The 19017-nt window shown below is 39.0% G+C and overlaps 1 protein-coding gene across 1 annotated transcript in view; it reads left to right on the top strand.

Annotated features, from left to right (window-relative positions):
• Positions 1-19017, top strand: part of LOC103528584 (BEN domain-containing protein 5) — a 571072-nt gene that overhangs the window by 456125 nt on the left and 95930 nt on the right. The window contains exon 6 of the mRNA XM_030455433.1: positions 16536-16575. Coding sequence (XP_030311293.1) covers positions 16536-16575 — 40 coding nt within the window. The remainder of the gene's footprint in view (positions 1-16535; positions 16576-19017) is intronic.

Below are 19017 nucleotides of genomic sequence, written 5' to 3'. Positions count from 1 at the left end.
CATGATGTCTTAACTCTTTTAGGAGCCTAAAATGTAGTGCTTAAGACATCTCGAGCTAACTTGCCCAGAGCAGGGAGAATGACAGATTACTCAATTCCCTTTTCAATTACTTAACCACAGGATAATCATTCTACTTCACTCAAATTGTGGTATATTGATTTGTGTTGTGACTTGAAAGATTTTAATTTTTAATAAAAAGTTAGCATGATATTCTCTTTATGTATATAAATCCAGAATAATCTGCCTTTTGCAGACAGGGTATTTAAATTAAAAGAGCCCATAATACCTATAATGTTTATAAGGATCAGTCCCTGAGTTCACTTAACCAGTCCCCCCTTGCTTAGTTTCCCCACAGGACAGCAGTAATGCAAAAGCCTTTGAGGCCTAGATGAGAGAATTGTAGCATAATGAACTTTTATATTTCAATAACCCTGAACAAAAACTACTAAAAAGCTCCCATGGTATAGAGTCAGAGTTTCAGAATATCAGCTGATGTAAATTACAGGGAAGTAAAATGAAAAAAAATAACCAAAGCCTTTCACTCTTTCCAATGCAAGGCCAAATTAATATTAATAGCTCAAGGTTTTTTGGTACAGGTAAGTACTAAAGAACTTAAACTGCTTGTAGGCTCAGCATAGTGACCCCAAAGTCAATTTTTCTGAGAAATGTAGTAACAACTCAGGTGAATAGATTTCCTTTGGAAATCCCAGCCCCCAGTTAACTGAGAAGTCAGGTGTAGCAAGCTTGCTAATGCAACCCATGTTCAGGGCAGTGCTTCTTCCCAAGTGATCAGCATCTCTTAGAAACTCTGTGTCCAGGTAAAAGCTTTTATACCAGCAGTCCCAATAGTGACAAAAGATTTTCTAGATGGTTTTCCATTTTACAGCTTAACTGTAACCTTGAGCTTCCATGGAAAAACTACATACTGAAACTTGGTCTGGGTATTAAAGGGAAATTTCTTGGGGACCTTCTGTACTTTCTGGCACGCTTCCCAGGAAGGGACTAATCAGTAAAAAGCCATTCTTCACGCTTGTTCTTTTGGCCTGTCCTCTGTGACCTATTTTCTTGACTGTTCCTGTGATTTTTATCCCAGCCAATGCCAAATTGCCTCTGTTTATTGCTACTCCTGGCCATTCCTGACCAACCCTCTAAGTCTTAACTCCCAGCAAGATCTGGGGGTGGGGGGAGACTGGGAAATTTTGGAGTGCTCCTAGGTCTCTGCAGAACCAAAGTACAATATAAATAACACCAAAATTCAACAGTAGCAGCATTCTGCATATTGCTAAATGAAAGCTTCTACACAAATGAGGTCTCCTCTAAAAGACAAAACCTTGTTCTTGATCTGAGCTTTATAGTCCTGAAAGCAAAGAACCTCTTGTGAAGCTGGTGATCTGAGAAGCTTATTTTTTTGTTACCAAAAGAGGGAGCCCTCACAGAATTATATATGCTCTTAGAGATGGTTTTGTTTTGCAAACTGCTTTATAAAAAGCTCTAAGTTGTTTGTTTGTTTCTTTTAAAATCTGGGGCCTTTTTTGGTGTGGAAGAAAATACGTTCCTAGCACAGATTACGTGAGCTGTGAGTTTGCCTTCTTTGGGTTCAAAGTGGCCTCAAGTCACAAATAAAGAAAATAAGCTTTCCATTTTCAGAGTTGTTATTACAAAGCACATGATGTGGCTTCATTAAAACCCATGTTTTAGCATTTCAGTGTTAGAAATAATGATACTGCCTGTCTAGACAATACTGGTTGGGCACTGAATTTATTTTAAAGGATACAAGGGTTTGTGTGTTGTGATTTGGGTTCCATACTGCCTTTTGCTTATGTGGGCTGGAATTATTAAAACTGGTACTCAGTTCACTTCTTATCCATCCCTGAATGCTGGTTTGGTTTTTTTTTTTTCCCTGATAAGACAGTGTTTGAGAAGGGTGAGTAGGATCTTTCCAGTTTGCCTGGCGATGTGAGGGATAAATTACTACTGGGTTTATTTGTACTTGCTTGCAGGGAGTCATTCAATAAATTTTGGAGGGACTTTGAGAATTACTCAACTTGTTACTGACTTTTAGCAGTGGATTGGGTTCAAAGCAGTGAGAAAGTACAGGCACTTTTATTAGTGTTTTTCTTTAGGGGGAAAGCCTTTGTCTTGGGTTTGGCAACAGAGACTGCAAGAAATAATAACTTTACCAGAGAGACTCTGTAAGTGTTGATTTATGGTTCACCCTTACCTCCCTCTAAGCTTGATCTGGTTAAGGGAAACTCTGGCCAAGAGAAACTACAAGTATTTTAGCTGATCCCTGCCATCTTTTCTGAGCCTGTACTGTTCCCTAGACTAGTTCCCTTTTGAAGAATTTATTTTCAACCTACTGGCTTCTATGACTCTGTAACTCCAACACCTCACTTGGTATTTCCCCTGTTTGGCACAGTAGCTCTCCTTTCCTTTGGGAGGCAGTCAGATGGGATGTGACAGGACAGAATTTGTCTCCCCTAAGTGAAAGCCAGACTTAGAAAATAGCTTAACTTCAGGGGAGTTGAAAGCCAATAATTGGGCAGTAGGATTTAAAACAAAGAAACAATAATCAAACAAAAAACTTTAATTTGCTCATTTAAGATATTTTGCCTTACTATTTTAAAATGCAAATTCAGTGTGACCTATTTTACTATGAGATTTTGATTCTTAGGAACAGATTCCCAAAAATGCATTAACACTTAAAAGGCATTTGGTGCCTAATTCACTCCTAGGTCAGCTGTTCTTGAAAATATCATGTCCTAGCTCTTGGCAAGACAGGATTCCTGCATCAGAGTAAAATCCCATTCAGAAATGCATATTGGTGATGTGTTGTTAATAGATATTGTGTGAAGACTGCTGTGAGATTATTGTGCCATAATACTGGTGAGATTCAGAATATGTGCAAGGAGTAGATTGATTGAGATAGGATCACATTTAGATGATAACTTTTCTTTTGTTTTTCCATTATGTCTTTGTTGTCTTTTTGAGCACTATTTGTATTCTTCGTGCTGTACAGAAACATACAGGAGACTTAAGACAGGAGCTAAATCAACTGCTAAATCAACTATGTGATGAAACAGAAATATCAACCCCAAAATAATTTTATGCATTTTATTTTTTATTTTATAAAAGAACTGAAAATGTCTGGAATGGGGTTTCTGACATTTTATGGATGTTCTGAGTAGGTAGTGTGCCTCCAAATATTGGAAGCTCCTATATACCATATGTGCTGCAATTCCTAAGCAATACAGCAGATGTTTTAGGTGATCAATTCAGAACTCACTGGCTTTGTTTAGTTCTCCCCATTCCCAATTTTATATGATGTGAATGTGCCTTTCATCATAAGCAGAGGAACAGTTCCATATTTAGAAATATGTGCATAATTCAAAGTTGACACTTAAGTAATACTAAAACATCCCCAACCTAGAAAAACCTCCTCTTTGTCAGAGTCCAAAACACCAAGGTAGGAAAAGCTGTGGCCAGTAAAAATTAGCTCTGTGTGGCTTCAATCAAAACGTGGCTATTTTTTTGAGTTTAGGTTTATTGTACAAGGTGGATGAAAGCTGACAGCTCTGATTTCTTAGCTGATCAGAGGGCTGGGTTATCTGGTTTGTTTGCTTATTTTTTCTTAAGGAAAGTTTCATCTTACTTCCTTCAAAGCCAGCTTCCTAATGGCACCTTTTTATCTTCATTTTTCTTCACACTTCCTTTGCTGCTGCTCTTTGCTTTGCTCCTAGTATACAAAATGCCTTTTCTGCCCTAAGTCCATATTTTCTTTTTTTTCCCTTTCATTTTTTTTATTTTTAATTTTTTTTTTAATTATTTTTCAAGGAGTCTTTTAACAGCAATCCCCAGTGATTTCCCTTTAGTTTTCTGATCATGTGGGCTTGAAATCTATTCAGACTTCATAAAAAGACTCATTTGAAAATACTGATTCTATTCTATTGCCTGAACTGGTTTGTTTATTTATTTGGGGGTATAAAAGTCATGAGCTGTCATTTTTTTTCCAGTTGTAAATGAGCACATGTATGTATTTAATGGAAAACACAGCAGAGAGGCCTTTTCTGGAGTGGTCTGTGGGGAATAAACTCTCTTCCTGCTAAGGTCTGAGTGGCCCCATGGCTCCTCTACAATTTCAACCTGTGGGACCATGGTCCCACAAAAGAAAAGTCCCTTTTCAAAAGTCCCTTTTCAACAAAAGTCCCTTTTCAAAAGAAAAAACATCCTCTTTCTTCAGTGCCCAGAAGAAAAATTTCAGCTCAATAGGTACAGGAATGAGTCTGGACACCTAATTTTTCCACTGTATTGGAACATTTACATTTGTCTTTAAAAATAATATTTTATATATATATATATATGCACATATATATATATAAAGTTCCTGAAACATAGCTGTCTGATACAACAGAGCTCAGGATAAGAAATAGGATAAATTTTCTTCATGTGTTCACTTATGGAAAGTTTGTTCACCTTTCCTGCAACTGTGAAATTGGTTTGCAATGATGGAGTGATGCTTTCTCATGAGTTACTCTTGATGTACTACAGCATTTTTGCTGGCTAAAAATTAGGTACTGTTTTGTGGGGGGAAAAAATGCTCTTCCAAACAGTGTGCAAATATTACTCTTTACATCTAGATAATTAATTTTCAATGCTAATATTCAGTGGATATTTGGAAAACTCTTGGATTTCTTCTAATAAATGAGGAATGTAAATAAAGCTAATAGAATCAGCTTAAATACAGGATTTTTCTGAAAACTGCAAGGCTCAGAGTGACTTGTAAGTCACTCTAATATACCAACATTGCAAATTATCCAGATTAACATATTTTCTGTGTAACCCAAAGAAATGCAGCTTCACAGTAGCTTCATGACATGGTTACTGCATTCTTACATGGCTTTTACCTGTACAGGAGCTTTTGTTTTCTGGAGGTCTGATTGTGAGACACCATCTGCCTTCAATCAGTCACCAGGCTGATTTTTCACAGGTATTTATTTTGTGTTTTTTAACCATTATCTTAGAGAACAACTGTAAAAGAGTGATAATTTGAAACAGGTAGCAACAAAGCTAAAGAAAGGAGGAATACAGACTTTTAATCTCTGTTTGTTGTACAGGGCAAATGTTATTCCATATTTTATTAGTCAGAATAACCTGATAGGGACTGAAGAAAGGATCAAAATACATCTGAGTGGCCTCATTTTCTTATGCAGATCTCTATCTGAGGCTGCTCTCAGGCAAGAGAACTCAGCCCAGTGACGAACCAAACTTTTATTTTCTCCTTTAATATAACAAATCTTATGCAACATATGTAGCTCTCTTCAAGTGTTGTGAATAAAAATCCCTCCAGAATGCCTTTCACAGTTTAGAGGGTTAAAAAAGGCACCTATAAGAAGGGTTTGGGTTAAATGCCAAATTTTGAAAGTGAGGGAAAATGCTCAACTTCAGATGTCCAGGGCAAATGCCACCTTGGTTCCCAGTAGCCATTTTATTGTTTTATTATTTTATTGTTTTTATTAATAATTCTAGAGACACCAGTTATAGATTAAATATGAAGACCAGATAGTGTAGAAAGGCAGAATGACTCTGGAAGGAGCTGGGCTGTAAGGGGTCCCACCGCTGCCCTGTTAAGTTTGGGGAAGATTTGGGGAGTTTGGATATGGTTGCAGCTTGAGTGGACCTTGTTCCAAGTTCAGGTATAGGTGTTTTCAACAGTGTTTTTAGGATGTGACACAGAAAGCTCCAAAGAAGTGTTGAGTGTGTTTGGAAAGTAAGATTGTTCTTGTTAGCTCCAGGATGCTCATTGCTGTCATTTGACTTCCTCAGACAGTGCTTTCCTGGCTGTAATTAAATAGGTAGTTTTTTAGAGGAATGATTGTTGGGGTGCTCTGAATCTTTGTTAAGTGAATATGACAAGAAGTAGTCTGGTTTGGAAAAAAAATGATTTTTTTTTTTTTTTTGAGCAATATTGAAACTAACTCACTGCCATGGATTGTGAAAGGAAACAGACTCAAACTGAAATTAGATGAAAAGCTTGAAATTAGATAAGACCACAATAGTCTGACATATAAATTTCTATATTTGTCCATATATACTACATGCTAATTTAAATTTCACTATTATTTTGGTCACATCTTGACTTACATAAAATAAACAAGGAACTCTTCACAGTATGGGAAGGAATGATTTTGAGATAAAGTAATCCTCTTAAATTAAATGTGAAAACAGTTATTTCCCTACCATCACCTTCTTCCCACCTGTCTGGCCACATTTCAGAAATGTCTTTGGCTGTACCTGTGCCCCAACACCCAGAGCAGAGGTCAGAGGGCTGCAGTCAGTTGCCCTCATGCTGCAAAAGAAAAAAATGCTGATTTTTTTGGTCCAGAGATTGTACAAGCCTTTGGAATCAAATGTTTCCTACCTAATTGGTTTACATTCCCATAATATTAGCAGTTTGAAAAGACAGATGAATCTGGGCTATAGAACTGCTGCAGGATGGAGAAAATAAGGAATTAGGGAAAGAAAGAGGAACAGGGAATGTGACGGGAGTGGAGGGCCAGTGAGTTTGGAGCTGATGATTAAAAAATTAAATCATCCAGTCTGGTGCATGGGAAATTGGCTCCACTGTCTCCCCTCATGCTGATTTGCTTTGGTTCTGAAAAGAGATGCTGCTTTAACTGGGCAATGTGTGTCCTGCAATGTTTTATTGGTGACAAAATGATAGCTTGGTCTTGCATAGGTGTGATCATTTTGCATATTTCCTGTGTTTTATTTCTGTATCTACAACACAGAGCCTATATGGATTCTTTGCAAGAGTGGTGGGTGTGTGTACACAGTTTTAGAAATATTTTCTCCTTCCTGTAGAATGCCAAAGTCAATAGGGACACCTCCATATATACTACATGAATGTTTATATGTCTGTGATAGTGTATCCATGTGTAATAGATTTATGTGTGTATGTAGATGGATTTATAGTAATGTTAAGTGCAAAACTAGCTTTCCAAACAGAAGCAGCTTGTTTTTTTTTTTTCTTTTGAATGCATGGAGCTGTAGGTGTGAGACTCGTCACTTTGACACTGCATGGTGATGGCACAGATGGAAGTAACTCCAGAAGGATTTTGGAGATGATATAGCATGCAGATCTCATTCAAACCATTTTGCAGTTGTAAAGTTTTCCTGGCATTTACTCTGTGTTATATGAAAAGCCCAGCTACTTGGGCTTACAGACAAGAAGGTTTTTTTGGGGGGGGGGTTGTAGAGATGAAATATGCTCTGTTGGATGTTTAATATTTGGGGATGTTTGAATGGAAGATACCAGAAATACAGCCTATTAGTAAGGATTTCCTCTAGATAAAATGGCATGCATTGGCATTGTATGTCAGTCACTCAGTTGCCTTTAAATATTGCCATTTTGAGTGGAAAGGGAATATATTTGGAGTGTTTGCAGAATACTTCTAACCACTGGAAATATGATCTGGAAATTCCTGTGCTCTTACACAGCTTGCCTGCATCTCAGGCAAATTCCAAAGAGAAAAGAGAATTCCAAAGAGAAAATAATACCTGAGATAAGCACAACCAGATAATTCCCACCCCATTAGAAGGAAAGGAAGGGAACCCTTGGAGTGGGAGGGATTTAGGCACTAGTGAGTGAGAGAAAATGACCAGAGAAGTTGTGTTCTCTCATGCTTATTTTCATCCTGTTGCTGAACCACAAGGACTTTTAAAGACATAATTCATAAGTTTATGTATTAAAATTCAGTAATTTATTTTGAGATTTTATATAGAGAAGGAATTTACTCTTGTGTTGCAACTTCTGTGTTCCTTCCTTCCTTCCTTCCTTGTTCTAGGTTTTTTCCCTCTTTTGATAGAATTACATTTTTTTTCAAAGCACTGTTTTCTTTGAACCCAAAGCAGCCTTCTCTCCAAGCACTGGTGTGCTGGTTATTCTGGCAGGATGACAGTTTATTAAATTAGGTAGAAGTTGACAGTGAGAGAGCAGAAAAACTGCTGCTAACTAAAACACACAGGTTGGATGCAGACATTGGAGCTTAAATCCCAGTTTCAGAAAATATCTAGTTAGCTATATCCATCAAAAGAAGATCTGGGAGAAATGATCTGCTGGTTAGAGCACTCATAGATGGATGTAAGCAGCTGAAGTTCAGTCTCAAGGTCCACACAGGGCAGAGTAGGGATGTAAAGCTCTGGGTTTTTGCCTCCCTTATTGTGTTATCAGAGGCTCCTGCAACTGTTTAGTTTTAAAATTGCATATGTTGGGAGTTAATCTGTCTTGTCTGTTATCTAAAACAGCCCATAAACAATGGCTAGTTAGTCAATATCCCATTACTGCTATTGGTAGATATGCTTTGTTTCTTATTAAACATTCATTGAACACTGTTGCTTGCCCCCCATCCCCAAATTGTGGACTTTCCAAGTTCATAATTGCTTTCACTAATGCTGCTCCTTTCCTTCACAAGATTTAACATAAGACAGGAATTCAAGCTATAGAATGGCTGTGCTATGCCTTAAGCCATCTGCATCATGATTTTGTTTGTTAGTGGCACTGTGTGTGGTCCATATAGTTTTTCCTTCACTGATTTTACTTTTTTTTTTTTTCCCTAAAATAAATAAAACACAAAGCAAAGAGTTTTTTAGCTCCTGCTGCTCACTATGTACTTTAAAACCTAATCCACTGTTTGTGGTGTTACAGTAATCTCTATAGGTGTTAAGTAATTGATATCCTGAAGTATAGGATTATAGCCAGGGCTCCACAATTTACATAATAATACATCAGACTATGAAAAGCTTGTGTTGTGGTTTGTTACCAAAACAAACCCTTGAAAATGGGGACTGGAATAGTGGAGTAAATCCCAAAGCCTTGCAGAAGTGCATGTGCTTTGTTTAAAAGGCACACACAGCCACAGCACCATTTTAGTAGTGGAGCTCCAAAGAGGTTTGATTGGAGCCTGAATATGGGGACTGACCATGGAGAAATGGGCCTTATTCTCCTGCTCAATTTCTGGCAGGCCAAATACTTTTGGGGAAGGGATGAGCAAAGCACAGGCAAGGTTCCTCCCAGTCTTTCCTAAGGAAGAAATACTAGTGTCTGGGTATGAGCTGTATGCATTCCCATGGCCACACAAGGTGCAGGATAACTACAGAACTGGCTGTCTGTACCTTCATTTGTCTCAGCATGTCAGGCATGAAAAAAAAATATAAGAAAAAACATATACATATATTAAAAGGATGAAAGAAGCTTACAAGACTGGGAGCTCTGAGTCAAGTTTGCCACTTGGGTTGCATAAAGTGATTGGATTTGCTTGCCATATTTTGATTTGGTTTAAAAAGAGACTGTTATCAAGCAATCAAGGATATCTTTTTACATGCACATCTCAGTGCTGTATCTGCATAGGATGCATCATCAAGCCATGAGTTGCTACTTCATTGTTGCTTCACTGGGGTGCATGAGGATGCTTGTAATTTTACAGATGCAGAAGGACAGAAAAGTTAAGAGGCTTTCTGTCATCATAACTCTCAGTAGCAAAGTTAAGGATCAGTTTATTCCAAAGCAGTTCATTCCTCCTCTCCTTCCTTCCAGAGATAAGACAGTGTTAATGACTTTATTGTGATTGCAAATATTTATAGCCAACTGATGGGCTTTTTTTCCATGCCTAGTGGTTCAGTAAGAATCTGGATACTATCTTTATGAGTGCTCTATATGTAAATAAGGCAACCTATAGATAAAGCACCAGTAGATGTCACTCAAGAATATGTGGAACAGACTGTGAATTTGTGTGACCAATAAAACTGAGCATGCACATTTCAAATGGGATCTGCTGTGCAGCTGCCAGGGATGCTCAGGCACCCAGGGCTCATGCTTTGCCCAGGGATTTACTGCTCACCAAGGCTTTGGAACTTTGACTACTACCAACCCCATAGGTCCTGCAGAGAGTTTATATGTGTGCCCACAGATAACTGTCCTGGCTTTTAAATCTTCCCTTAGCCTTCATCATATTAATGTTATTTTTAAATAGTTTTTCAGCACAACAGGACTGTAAGAACCAAGGAGGAGCTTGTTAATAAATAATACATTATGCATGAGTGTTGTGTTCTTCAGATAAATAGTTGAAGCAGGGAGAGGGAGAAGTCTTAGCTACCTGTTTGGCAGTGTTTCAGAAAAAAAAAAAAAAGAAAGTACCATGTATCCTTGTCAATTAGCTTCTGGGAAAGAGATATGCAGGTGTCAGATATTCAGAAGACTATGTGATCTGGAAGAAAGAGTAAAGTAGCTTAATGGTTTGCCTTTTATCATGTGGACTTGGGTTTTTTTTTTAAACCAGAATTGACTTACCAAATATTGCAACAATCCAGTGTCTGGAGAGGTCACTGTTAAAATGGTTTAAAAATGCTCATTATAGCTCTCAAACCACTTTATAAATGTTTTCCCACACTTATATTATCAATAATTGATTCCACAGGCTACAGCAGATGCAATTTACTAAAATCCCAGTCAAGTGTCAACAAGCTGACTGGTTCATTTTATCATCATACCAGGGAACTCTTGCAGCTAATCATAAAGAAAGTACAACATGTGAGATCTTCCTTCATTATTTGAAGAAAAACCTGTGATTTCAGGATGGAAAGATTATTGCTTGGAATAACATGATTATTTAAGAACAAACAAAACAAAACAAAAAAGCTTTAAATCACTGAATTAGCCCTTTTGACAGGATTTGAATTAGTATCTTATTGGGGTCATTAATGAAATCAAGAGTTTCTCTGTGGAGAGAAGTCTTGCACTCTGAAGGGAAGGGGGCATTCAAGTAGGTGAACTTGCAATTGACAAACTCAATGTGAAATGCTCTTTGAGTTATATTTCCTTATTTTGAACACCTCCCCTCATCTGAGCCTTCTTTAGAACATTTTTCCAGATGTTGATCAGGCCTGATTATTTCTTAAACTGGTTAGCAACAAGCAAGTAAAAGAAGGTTTACACTGCCCTGTCACACGAGTGTCTTTGTACTGGAGCAGAGAGCACTGGGGTGCCCAGCTCATCGCTCACCAGGTACCAATGGGCAAGCGTGGGCCCTGCCTTTAACCTCTCCCTCTCTGCATCTTCTCCCTCCTTCCTCTCTCCCCCCCTCCCTCCCATCTACTGAGGATCCCCCCTGGTGCAAAACCAAGGAGCTTTGTGCTGGTGCCTGTGGGCAGCTATGTTGGGGCATCCACTCCATGTCCAGGTGCACACTTGGGATCTCTTTGATCTTTTTCTCTGAACTTTTGAGTTCTTTCATGATATGAGATGATGGCTTTCAAAAGCATTGACATTACAGAGTGTGACAATAATAAAGACCATAGAAATGTGGAATTCACCTTTGAAAACCCTTCATACAATACATACTCAGCTTTATTCTGTGAGAAGATGCACTGGTTTCAATTACTCTTATGTCAAGGCAGTCAGTTTATACAAGAGAAGCCACAATTTAGATGTTAAAAGGAAAAGGCACAATTAGTAACACTTTGTGGCAAAGCTTCCAGGAAAAAAATAAAACCAAACCCCATGAACTTCATTTCAATTTTAAACCCTATGAACTGAACAGGAGATTGAAGGTAGTGGGGAGAGGCACCTGAACAAACCACATTAAAATCAGATGGAAGAGACCAGGCTGATAAAATATGTTTAGGAAGACAAAGTTCTCCTGTGGTCACAGAGAACAAAAGTCAGTTTTGTGTGGGTGGTCTATGGCAGAAGATGTGTGTGAGCTGGGCAGGCAGCCTTTGGGTTCGTGGTTGCAAAAAATAAAGCCTACAGAACAAAGGAAGTGAAATGGTAAAAACCCAAGAGCTTTCAAAACATGAAGTTTATCTCAGCCCTGGGGTTGGGAGTTTTATATTGAGACTCAGAGCAAGGCAGGGTGAGATGGTTTAGGGAAACCCCTGCCAGAACATGCCATCTCCTGGGATGTAGGTGTGTGGGTTGCTGAAGGAGCTTCCAGAAGAGCAACCTTGTGTGTGTGTGATGCCTGGGTGGCTGGGTGCCACATCTATCTCTGCTGAGTCTTGGGGACTCGGAGGTGACGTGCTGGGACTGAAGGCAAGGGTAAGGATATCTTCTGGATCCTGGTTGGAGGAGGAGTGCAGGAGTAGGAAGATGACTTTATAATTGCTTTTTTTATCACTCTTTCTGACTATATTGACTTTATACTTGACACAGCTTTGGCTGGCAAGTGAGGCCCAGATACATTCAGAATTAGATATGACGAGGCTCATTCTTACATGAGAAGAAAATCATCGGTTGCTACAGAAACAGCTCCATATCAGTCTCGTGGGGCATCTTTGCATCTGGCTTTTTTTCCTTCTCTTTTGCTAATCTGTAGATAAGAGTCAAAGCAAGTACAGCACATCCCACATCTATATAAAAGGTTGAAGGAACTCTGCAGAGAGCAAAGTGTGAAAGAACATCTTGTAGATAAGCTGAACTTAAATGAGTAAGTTAATTTACACCCCCTCCCCAATTTTTTCTAGTTTTGTAACTCTCATTGAGTTAATTGAGGTGAAAATTAAATTACACCAGTCAGCAAATATTTTAAAGACCACTAGCACCAAGGAAAAGAGGTAATAAGAAAGGGAGTTCATAAGAAAAATGTAGGAAACAATCTGAGGGGGTGAGTTAGAATCTGTGTAGAGGAATTTGCATACAGCAATGGAATAATAATCCAGACTCACTCTCAGGCAAGTTGTTTAACTTCATAAATTATGGAATTAGTTAAAAATAAGTGTATATAATGGCTGAACAGGGACCATTCTGCACACTTCAGACCAGCTCACCAAAGAGGCTTTTCAACTGGTTTTCTGCAACGTAATGAATTCTTGATGCTTAGTAGATTAATATTTATTGAGTGAATCAATGCTTAATTTATTAAAAATTTGCCTTCGTTGTATTTTAATATGATTTATTACTCATCTGTGCTTATTGCATTAATTAAAGATTGTGTTAATTTTGTGGAAGTGAACATGATCTGCTGCAGGTCTGCCCCAATCCACTGTCAGGACTCTGCCTCTTGGTGGTTCCAATGCTAGAAAACTGCTCGAGGAGGAAGCAGATCCCCTGTGGCCTTTTCCTGCCTTTGGGTTTTCAAATAGCCAGCAAATTGGGAATGAGGATGCTGCCTCTGAAGGGTAGAACAGGATTATAGCCACAGAGATACAGTGGTCATCCAGGAAATCTTTTTTCTTGCCTCTTCTAAGTTATGTTCTGATGCTGTGGAAACCATTTTAGTGTTTCTGGTGGAATGCCTTTTTGTCAACGTGGGTGAAATCCATCCTCAGAAAGAAAGGAAACTCTTACCTCTTGCACAACCAGGGATGGAAGGAATTACGTTTCAGTGCTTAGGAATTTTTGGGACAGCAGATTGCCTGAAGATGGGGACAGGCCCAAGAATCTCTGCAGGGGCAGGTGTTTGAGATGTGGAAAATTACTAAAGGCAGAACAAAAAAAAAAAAAAAAAAAAAAGCCAGACATTTTGTGAGATGAGTCTTTCAAGAAATCTGTCAAAACAGGGAGAGGGTGATCATGCTGGAGGGGGGCAACAGCTGCAATTTTCATCTTTCAACACTGAAGGGAGAAGCAAATATATAAAGCCCTACAGCCACGATACTTCTGATGCAATTATTTTATTAATCTTTGTGACACTTGTACTGTCTCTCTCTTTAAATTCAAATTCTGCTGCTTTTATAGCTACTCATATGCCTGTCTGTGTGGGTTTTTTTAAACAAATCCATCTAGTTGCTAGACTGCTTGCATCCAGCTGAGCCCTGGAAACAGTAGAGAGCTAACCCCGGAGATCTGAGAGCAAGCTGGAATTTCTGGAGAGCGACTGGATCCAATATTTCTGCATTTGTGCATCTTTAAATGCAGGAATCTGGAATGCACTTTGCTGTTTTCTCCTCTCCAGGGCTTGGGTGCATATGCACAAACTTCCCTTGCAGAGCTAAATGAGAGAAACCTCTTCAAGGTCTTCTGAAGGTCAGAGCAGAGCAATTTTTCCTCTCTCAGTGCGCTGGTCAGGCAGTAACCACCGTGCTCCAGCCTGGAGCATCCACTGGGATGGAGCCAGTGCCAGGAACCTGGTGGCATTTCAAATCCCTTGCAGCACTTAGGTGTTAGATGCAAAAGATCAGTGCTGCTTCACTTGAAGTCAGAGAAATAGCTTGAGCTTAAAGTTCAACACATACACAAAGATTTCCTGGATCTGAAGTTAATTTGTTTTCTTCAAGACCAGCTTGAAGGCAATGTACAAACCTGGAAGAAGTTACAAACTGAACATTTGACTTGTAATAATTTCCTTTTTTTTTTTTTACTGCTTTTGTTTTCCTGCAGGATCAAGTTAAGCTATTTAGGTTTTTATTTATTGTTTATTTTTACCCTAGTTAATAGACTCAAGTCAGGACTGGGGGGCAGCTGAGCTACAAGCTTTTCTTGCTGTTCCAAATCTCTGTATTTTGCAGCCTTCTCTCAGACAGGGTATTTATATTCCACCTTTTTTCCCAGTAGAGAAGTTTTCACAGACTATAGGCTTTGGATATATATTTTCTGCTCTAGCTGTTCATTAGGTATACAGCATTTGGAGTTCTAGTTGTGCTGAGAAATGGAAGTAAAGCTTTTGGCCCAGTGGGTGCTAAGCCCTGGCGTTTCATAGCTTTGTATATATAAATCAGGATTAAAGCACAGGATCTATATGAAATTTAGCTCATTAGGAGATGTTTTGTCTTACAGCTCCCACTGAGAAGGTGGGTCCTTGCTTACACTATTGCTCACTTAGTTTTAGTGCTCCCTAGGAAAGGAGGGAGGGGTGAGCAAACCCCACTAGAGCAGGGACAGCATCCCTGGACAGTTCTTGTGGAGGTGACACAAGGCAGCACCATTAGCCTGGCACACCTGAAAAAGGCTTGGCTTAGACTGGCCTTGATATTTTTATAATAAAATAAATGTGATCAAGCACATTGCTGAGGTCATGCTCAGAATGACAGATCAGAGTGAAGAGAACAAGGAGCGCCTATGAAAACAGGCAGGAATGGATTTTCTCAAAAATGTGATTTGCATTATACAAGAGTTCAGGTACTGAAGGCCAGGAAGGTTTCAGAAAATGTGTTTGTTCAACCTCAAACTCCACTTGGCTTCCCAGCCTGCCACATTCACTGTTGGGCATACAGCTCAAATTTATTCAATGGATGATCAGCTATGTCCATACACTTTAGCCAGTGAAGCTTTACTTACAGAGAAATGATGGGTTTGTGAAGCAGTTTCATCAGTCATAATTTCCAAGGAAGAACCTTCATGGCAGGGAATACCAAGGCAATGTTTCCTCCTCAAGGACTTTCAGCTGTCACCCTGGGAATACAGTGAATGCAGTGATGAGAATTAGATTAGAAAAAGATCAATAGGTCTGACAATAAATGAAAGTAAGGCAGACATTATTGAGCAGATTAGGAGAGAGAAATTAAACTGGACAGTGTAATATTCAGTGCCAGCTAGACTCACTAATGCTGGGCAAAGTTAGGGAGAAGACAGTAAGTTAGAAAGTGCTATGAAGAGGAAGAAATAACAGGCTGTCTGTGAGAGGGGGAAAATTCTGAGGTTGATGGGAGCTCTCAGGCTACAGAAAGGTAAAAATAATGGTCTAGGAGCACATGGATTTTAGTGGAAGGCCAGAGAGAGGCAGTGTTGGGGCAGTCATCCAGGAGCAGGCAACTCTTTTGGCTGTGTGTTACATGGGAAAGGGAATCTCAGACACACCCCATCACACCAAGGCATTGGTAGGATAGCTTGTTCCAGGTAAAAAAAAACTTCTAACCTTCTCATGGTACAGGTTAGCTTACTCTGTGAACTTTTGGAGCCCTTCCAGAAACCATTCTTCTGTTTAAATTTGATTACTTGCCGGGATAACTCCCTGTATTTTGGTACCTGTTCAAATACCCAGTGATGATCAAGTCTGGCATGCTTTTGGGTTGAGGGATATCTGGTGGCAATGAGATCTATGGGCTGATTGTTTGCCAGCATGAAAAGAAGCTTTCCTTTTATCAGTCTTGGGTTTGTCTACATCCTCTTACATGTCTTTGAAAGGTTCACCCCAAGGCAATATAATTGTGTTTGATCACACACAGGCTATGAGTCAGTGATTGATATGAATAAAGAGGTTCAAGTTTCTTGTCTTGGTTTCTTCTCTTCTTCCCTGTGGAATCAGAAATCACTTTTATAAATACATTGGTCCATCTGTGCTTCTAGCTATCCATTTCAAGTAGATTTCCCAAAAAGAAACAGTAACACTTATAAGTGCAAATAAAACCACATTAAAAGGACTGAGCGAGGGGCTTTTTCTTCCTCATAAAATACATGTGGATCCCATCCAAAAGAGTAACACTGAGCCATGTAACTTGTAATTAATTCTGCTATAAATGTCAGAGCACTTACTTTGTAGGTCTAAGCTAACCCACTAAAATTAGTCGCCTTTTAACAATTCCTTTTATAATTTGTTTTTCAGCAGAAACGGCGGCTTGACCTCCTGACAATAACCAGCCCTGGTAAGTGAGCTCTGCTGCACAGCTCTCTTCTTTTTCTTAAAGAGATGGTTGTCTAAATGTGTTTTTTCCTTGTCTCTGACATGCAAAATGAAAAACACTGTTCCCCAGAAAATCTTTCACATAATAACAAGTGACAGCTATATTGTGCTTGGCAAAGCCCCGGGCAGTTATCCGTTCACAGAGCTGCCTCTTCAGACCTTTACTCTATGAATTTGAGTGCTGATATTTCTTTAAACCTCCTGGGGTTACAGTTAGCAGTATGTCTTCAGGGCAGATGCCCTCAAATTCACAACGTGTGCTCAAGTATCACAGAAATGCAAGTTTGACTTTCCTTGGTGGCAAACGGGAGCAATTTGGGGAGTAAGGAAACGATGGCCCTCTGTACGTGTGGTAGGAGACAGGAGGTCCAGGCTTAGGTCTGGAGAATCCCAAAGTGGGTCAGAAAAATATTTAAATGCAATTAAAATGCTCTAAGTGATCTGTTTTGTGTAATGGCTCGTGTCATTTGGCTGTTGAGGAGATAAAGCAAAATGTGTTATTCTGGGAAAGCGTTGGGCTCTTTGGCACAGTGAGTTTTGAAGGTCTCAGCTCTGTGATAGAAATGCAGGTGGTTTTCATAGTGCTTCTCTTTGGTCTCGCCTCATAAGGCTGGATGGCTTGTAATTTATTGCTGGTTTTCTGGCTCAATCTCTTTCCATTAGCTGCTACCAAAGTTAGCTGCCCCCTCCTGCTTCAGCTGTGCATCATGCTTGAATGGTGCTACCTTTTGGTTAACTTTTTCAGATCTATGTACATATTAAGTTTTCAGTTTGGCTGTAAGTGGGACTAATGAGTTCTGGCTTTAACTGGGAATAATGTGTTAGTGAAATGAACAGGTGTTATGGGAAGTGAACAAAATGTGACACACGTTCACTTGGATAACAACTTTGCATCAATAATTGTTCTGACACTCTAAATGTAGATATCATCTGTGACATGGTTTCTCCTTCACTAACCTTGTTAAAATAACAAGAATTAAAAGAAGGAGGAGGGACACTTTGCTGGGACAGATGTTTGAGGCTACTGGCAATTGCATTGCATTTTTGCATGTTCACTTTCCATGCAGTTTGCAATTATGTTAATGTATGCTCAGGGCACTTGCTGATAAAAGCAACAATACAGTTGGATACAGCCACTGTCACTATTCTGACTGAAACTTCAAGGACAAACATGGCACATTTTTCATTTTTCCTGTCTTCAGCATTCTCCATTTCTGGAGGAAAAAGAAAAATATCTTTGAAGGTCTTAATCATAATAAACACTGAAATCTTGAATAGGGCTACCAGAGCCCACAGACTTTTTTTTTTTTTTTTTTTTTTTTAATTATAAGAAAAGGAGGGCTGGGAACCAGAATAACTGAATATGAAACTTCCCTGTAAAACAAATTTGCTACCTTCCTCATAAATTCAGATACAGTATTCACTGGAACAATGAAAGGGCTGCCTAAGTTGAATTTGTGCTCATAGCTGTGGTCACAGTAAGCAGCTCTTGCTTCACATCACTCAGTTTAATACATCAGTCTAGTAAATCAACACAGCAATTAGTTTGAAGGATCAAAATACCTAAATACTAAACCAGCTTTCAATAACTGGATAGCTAGACATACTGCATTAAAAGGGGGTTAAAAAGCTTTCCATAACATCCATTTTTTCTGAAATACAAGTTTTACCCTTTGATATTTAGCCAGAAATCTCCAATAATTGTCTACACAGGAAAAAAAAAAATAAAATCTGTGCCATGGTTACATAATTGAGTACCTACAGTCTTGCTTTCAGTAAAGGCATTTACAAAAGCAGCAGATGCTGGATGAGTCCAAACTTACTTGAGAGATCCTAAAGCTGAGATTTTTCAAAGAGACTGAAAGAGTTCAGCTCTAAATTCCAATTCAGAATTGGAAAACATTAGCCTGTGGATTAAAAGACCTATTTTGGGCAATACAAATACAAAACCAAAATAAAATAAATCTACAGAGACTGGAACTTTAAAACATTCCATTATTTTAGTCCCATCTCTAAGATCTGATGTCAACAGTCTGCTTTTACAAAGCCATGATATCGTTTATGATGGCTGAGATCAGCCATAATCACTGTCATCCCTTAATTTACTGATTCAAATTAGGGACTGGGCTATTATGGTGCAGTTGTTAATTATTTGGGAGTTGTTCCTGTTCTCCACCTTGCCACAGGCAGCAGCCTTTGTTTGTAGGGGAGGTCACTCAGCTTTATTTAGAACACAAAGTCCTCCATGTCTCACAAGAAGCATCAGCCACCAAAGTTTTGTTGCTTAATTGTAGGAAGAGACAAAGGACTTCAAAATCAAAGGTGACCTCTGTGATTTGTGCTTCAGTCATGATGAGTACCATCTTTCTTTTGTGTGTTTGGGACATTCCTGATGCAGCTTTTG

Source organism: Calypte anna, chromosome 8 (genome assembly GCF_003957555.1).
Source record: "Calypte anna isolate BGI_N300 chromosome 8, bCalAnn1_v1.p, whole genome shotgun sequence".
In the NCBI taxonomy this organism is placed as follows: Eukaryota; Metazoa; Chordata; class Aves; order Apodiformes; family Trochilidae; genus Calypte; species Calypte anna.
The sequence above is the reverse complement of the archived record's forward strand: the minus strand, read 5'-3'. Positions and strand labels throughout refer to the sequence as shown.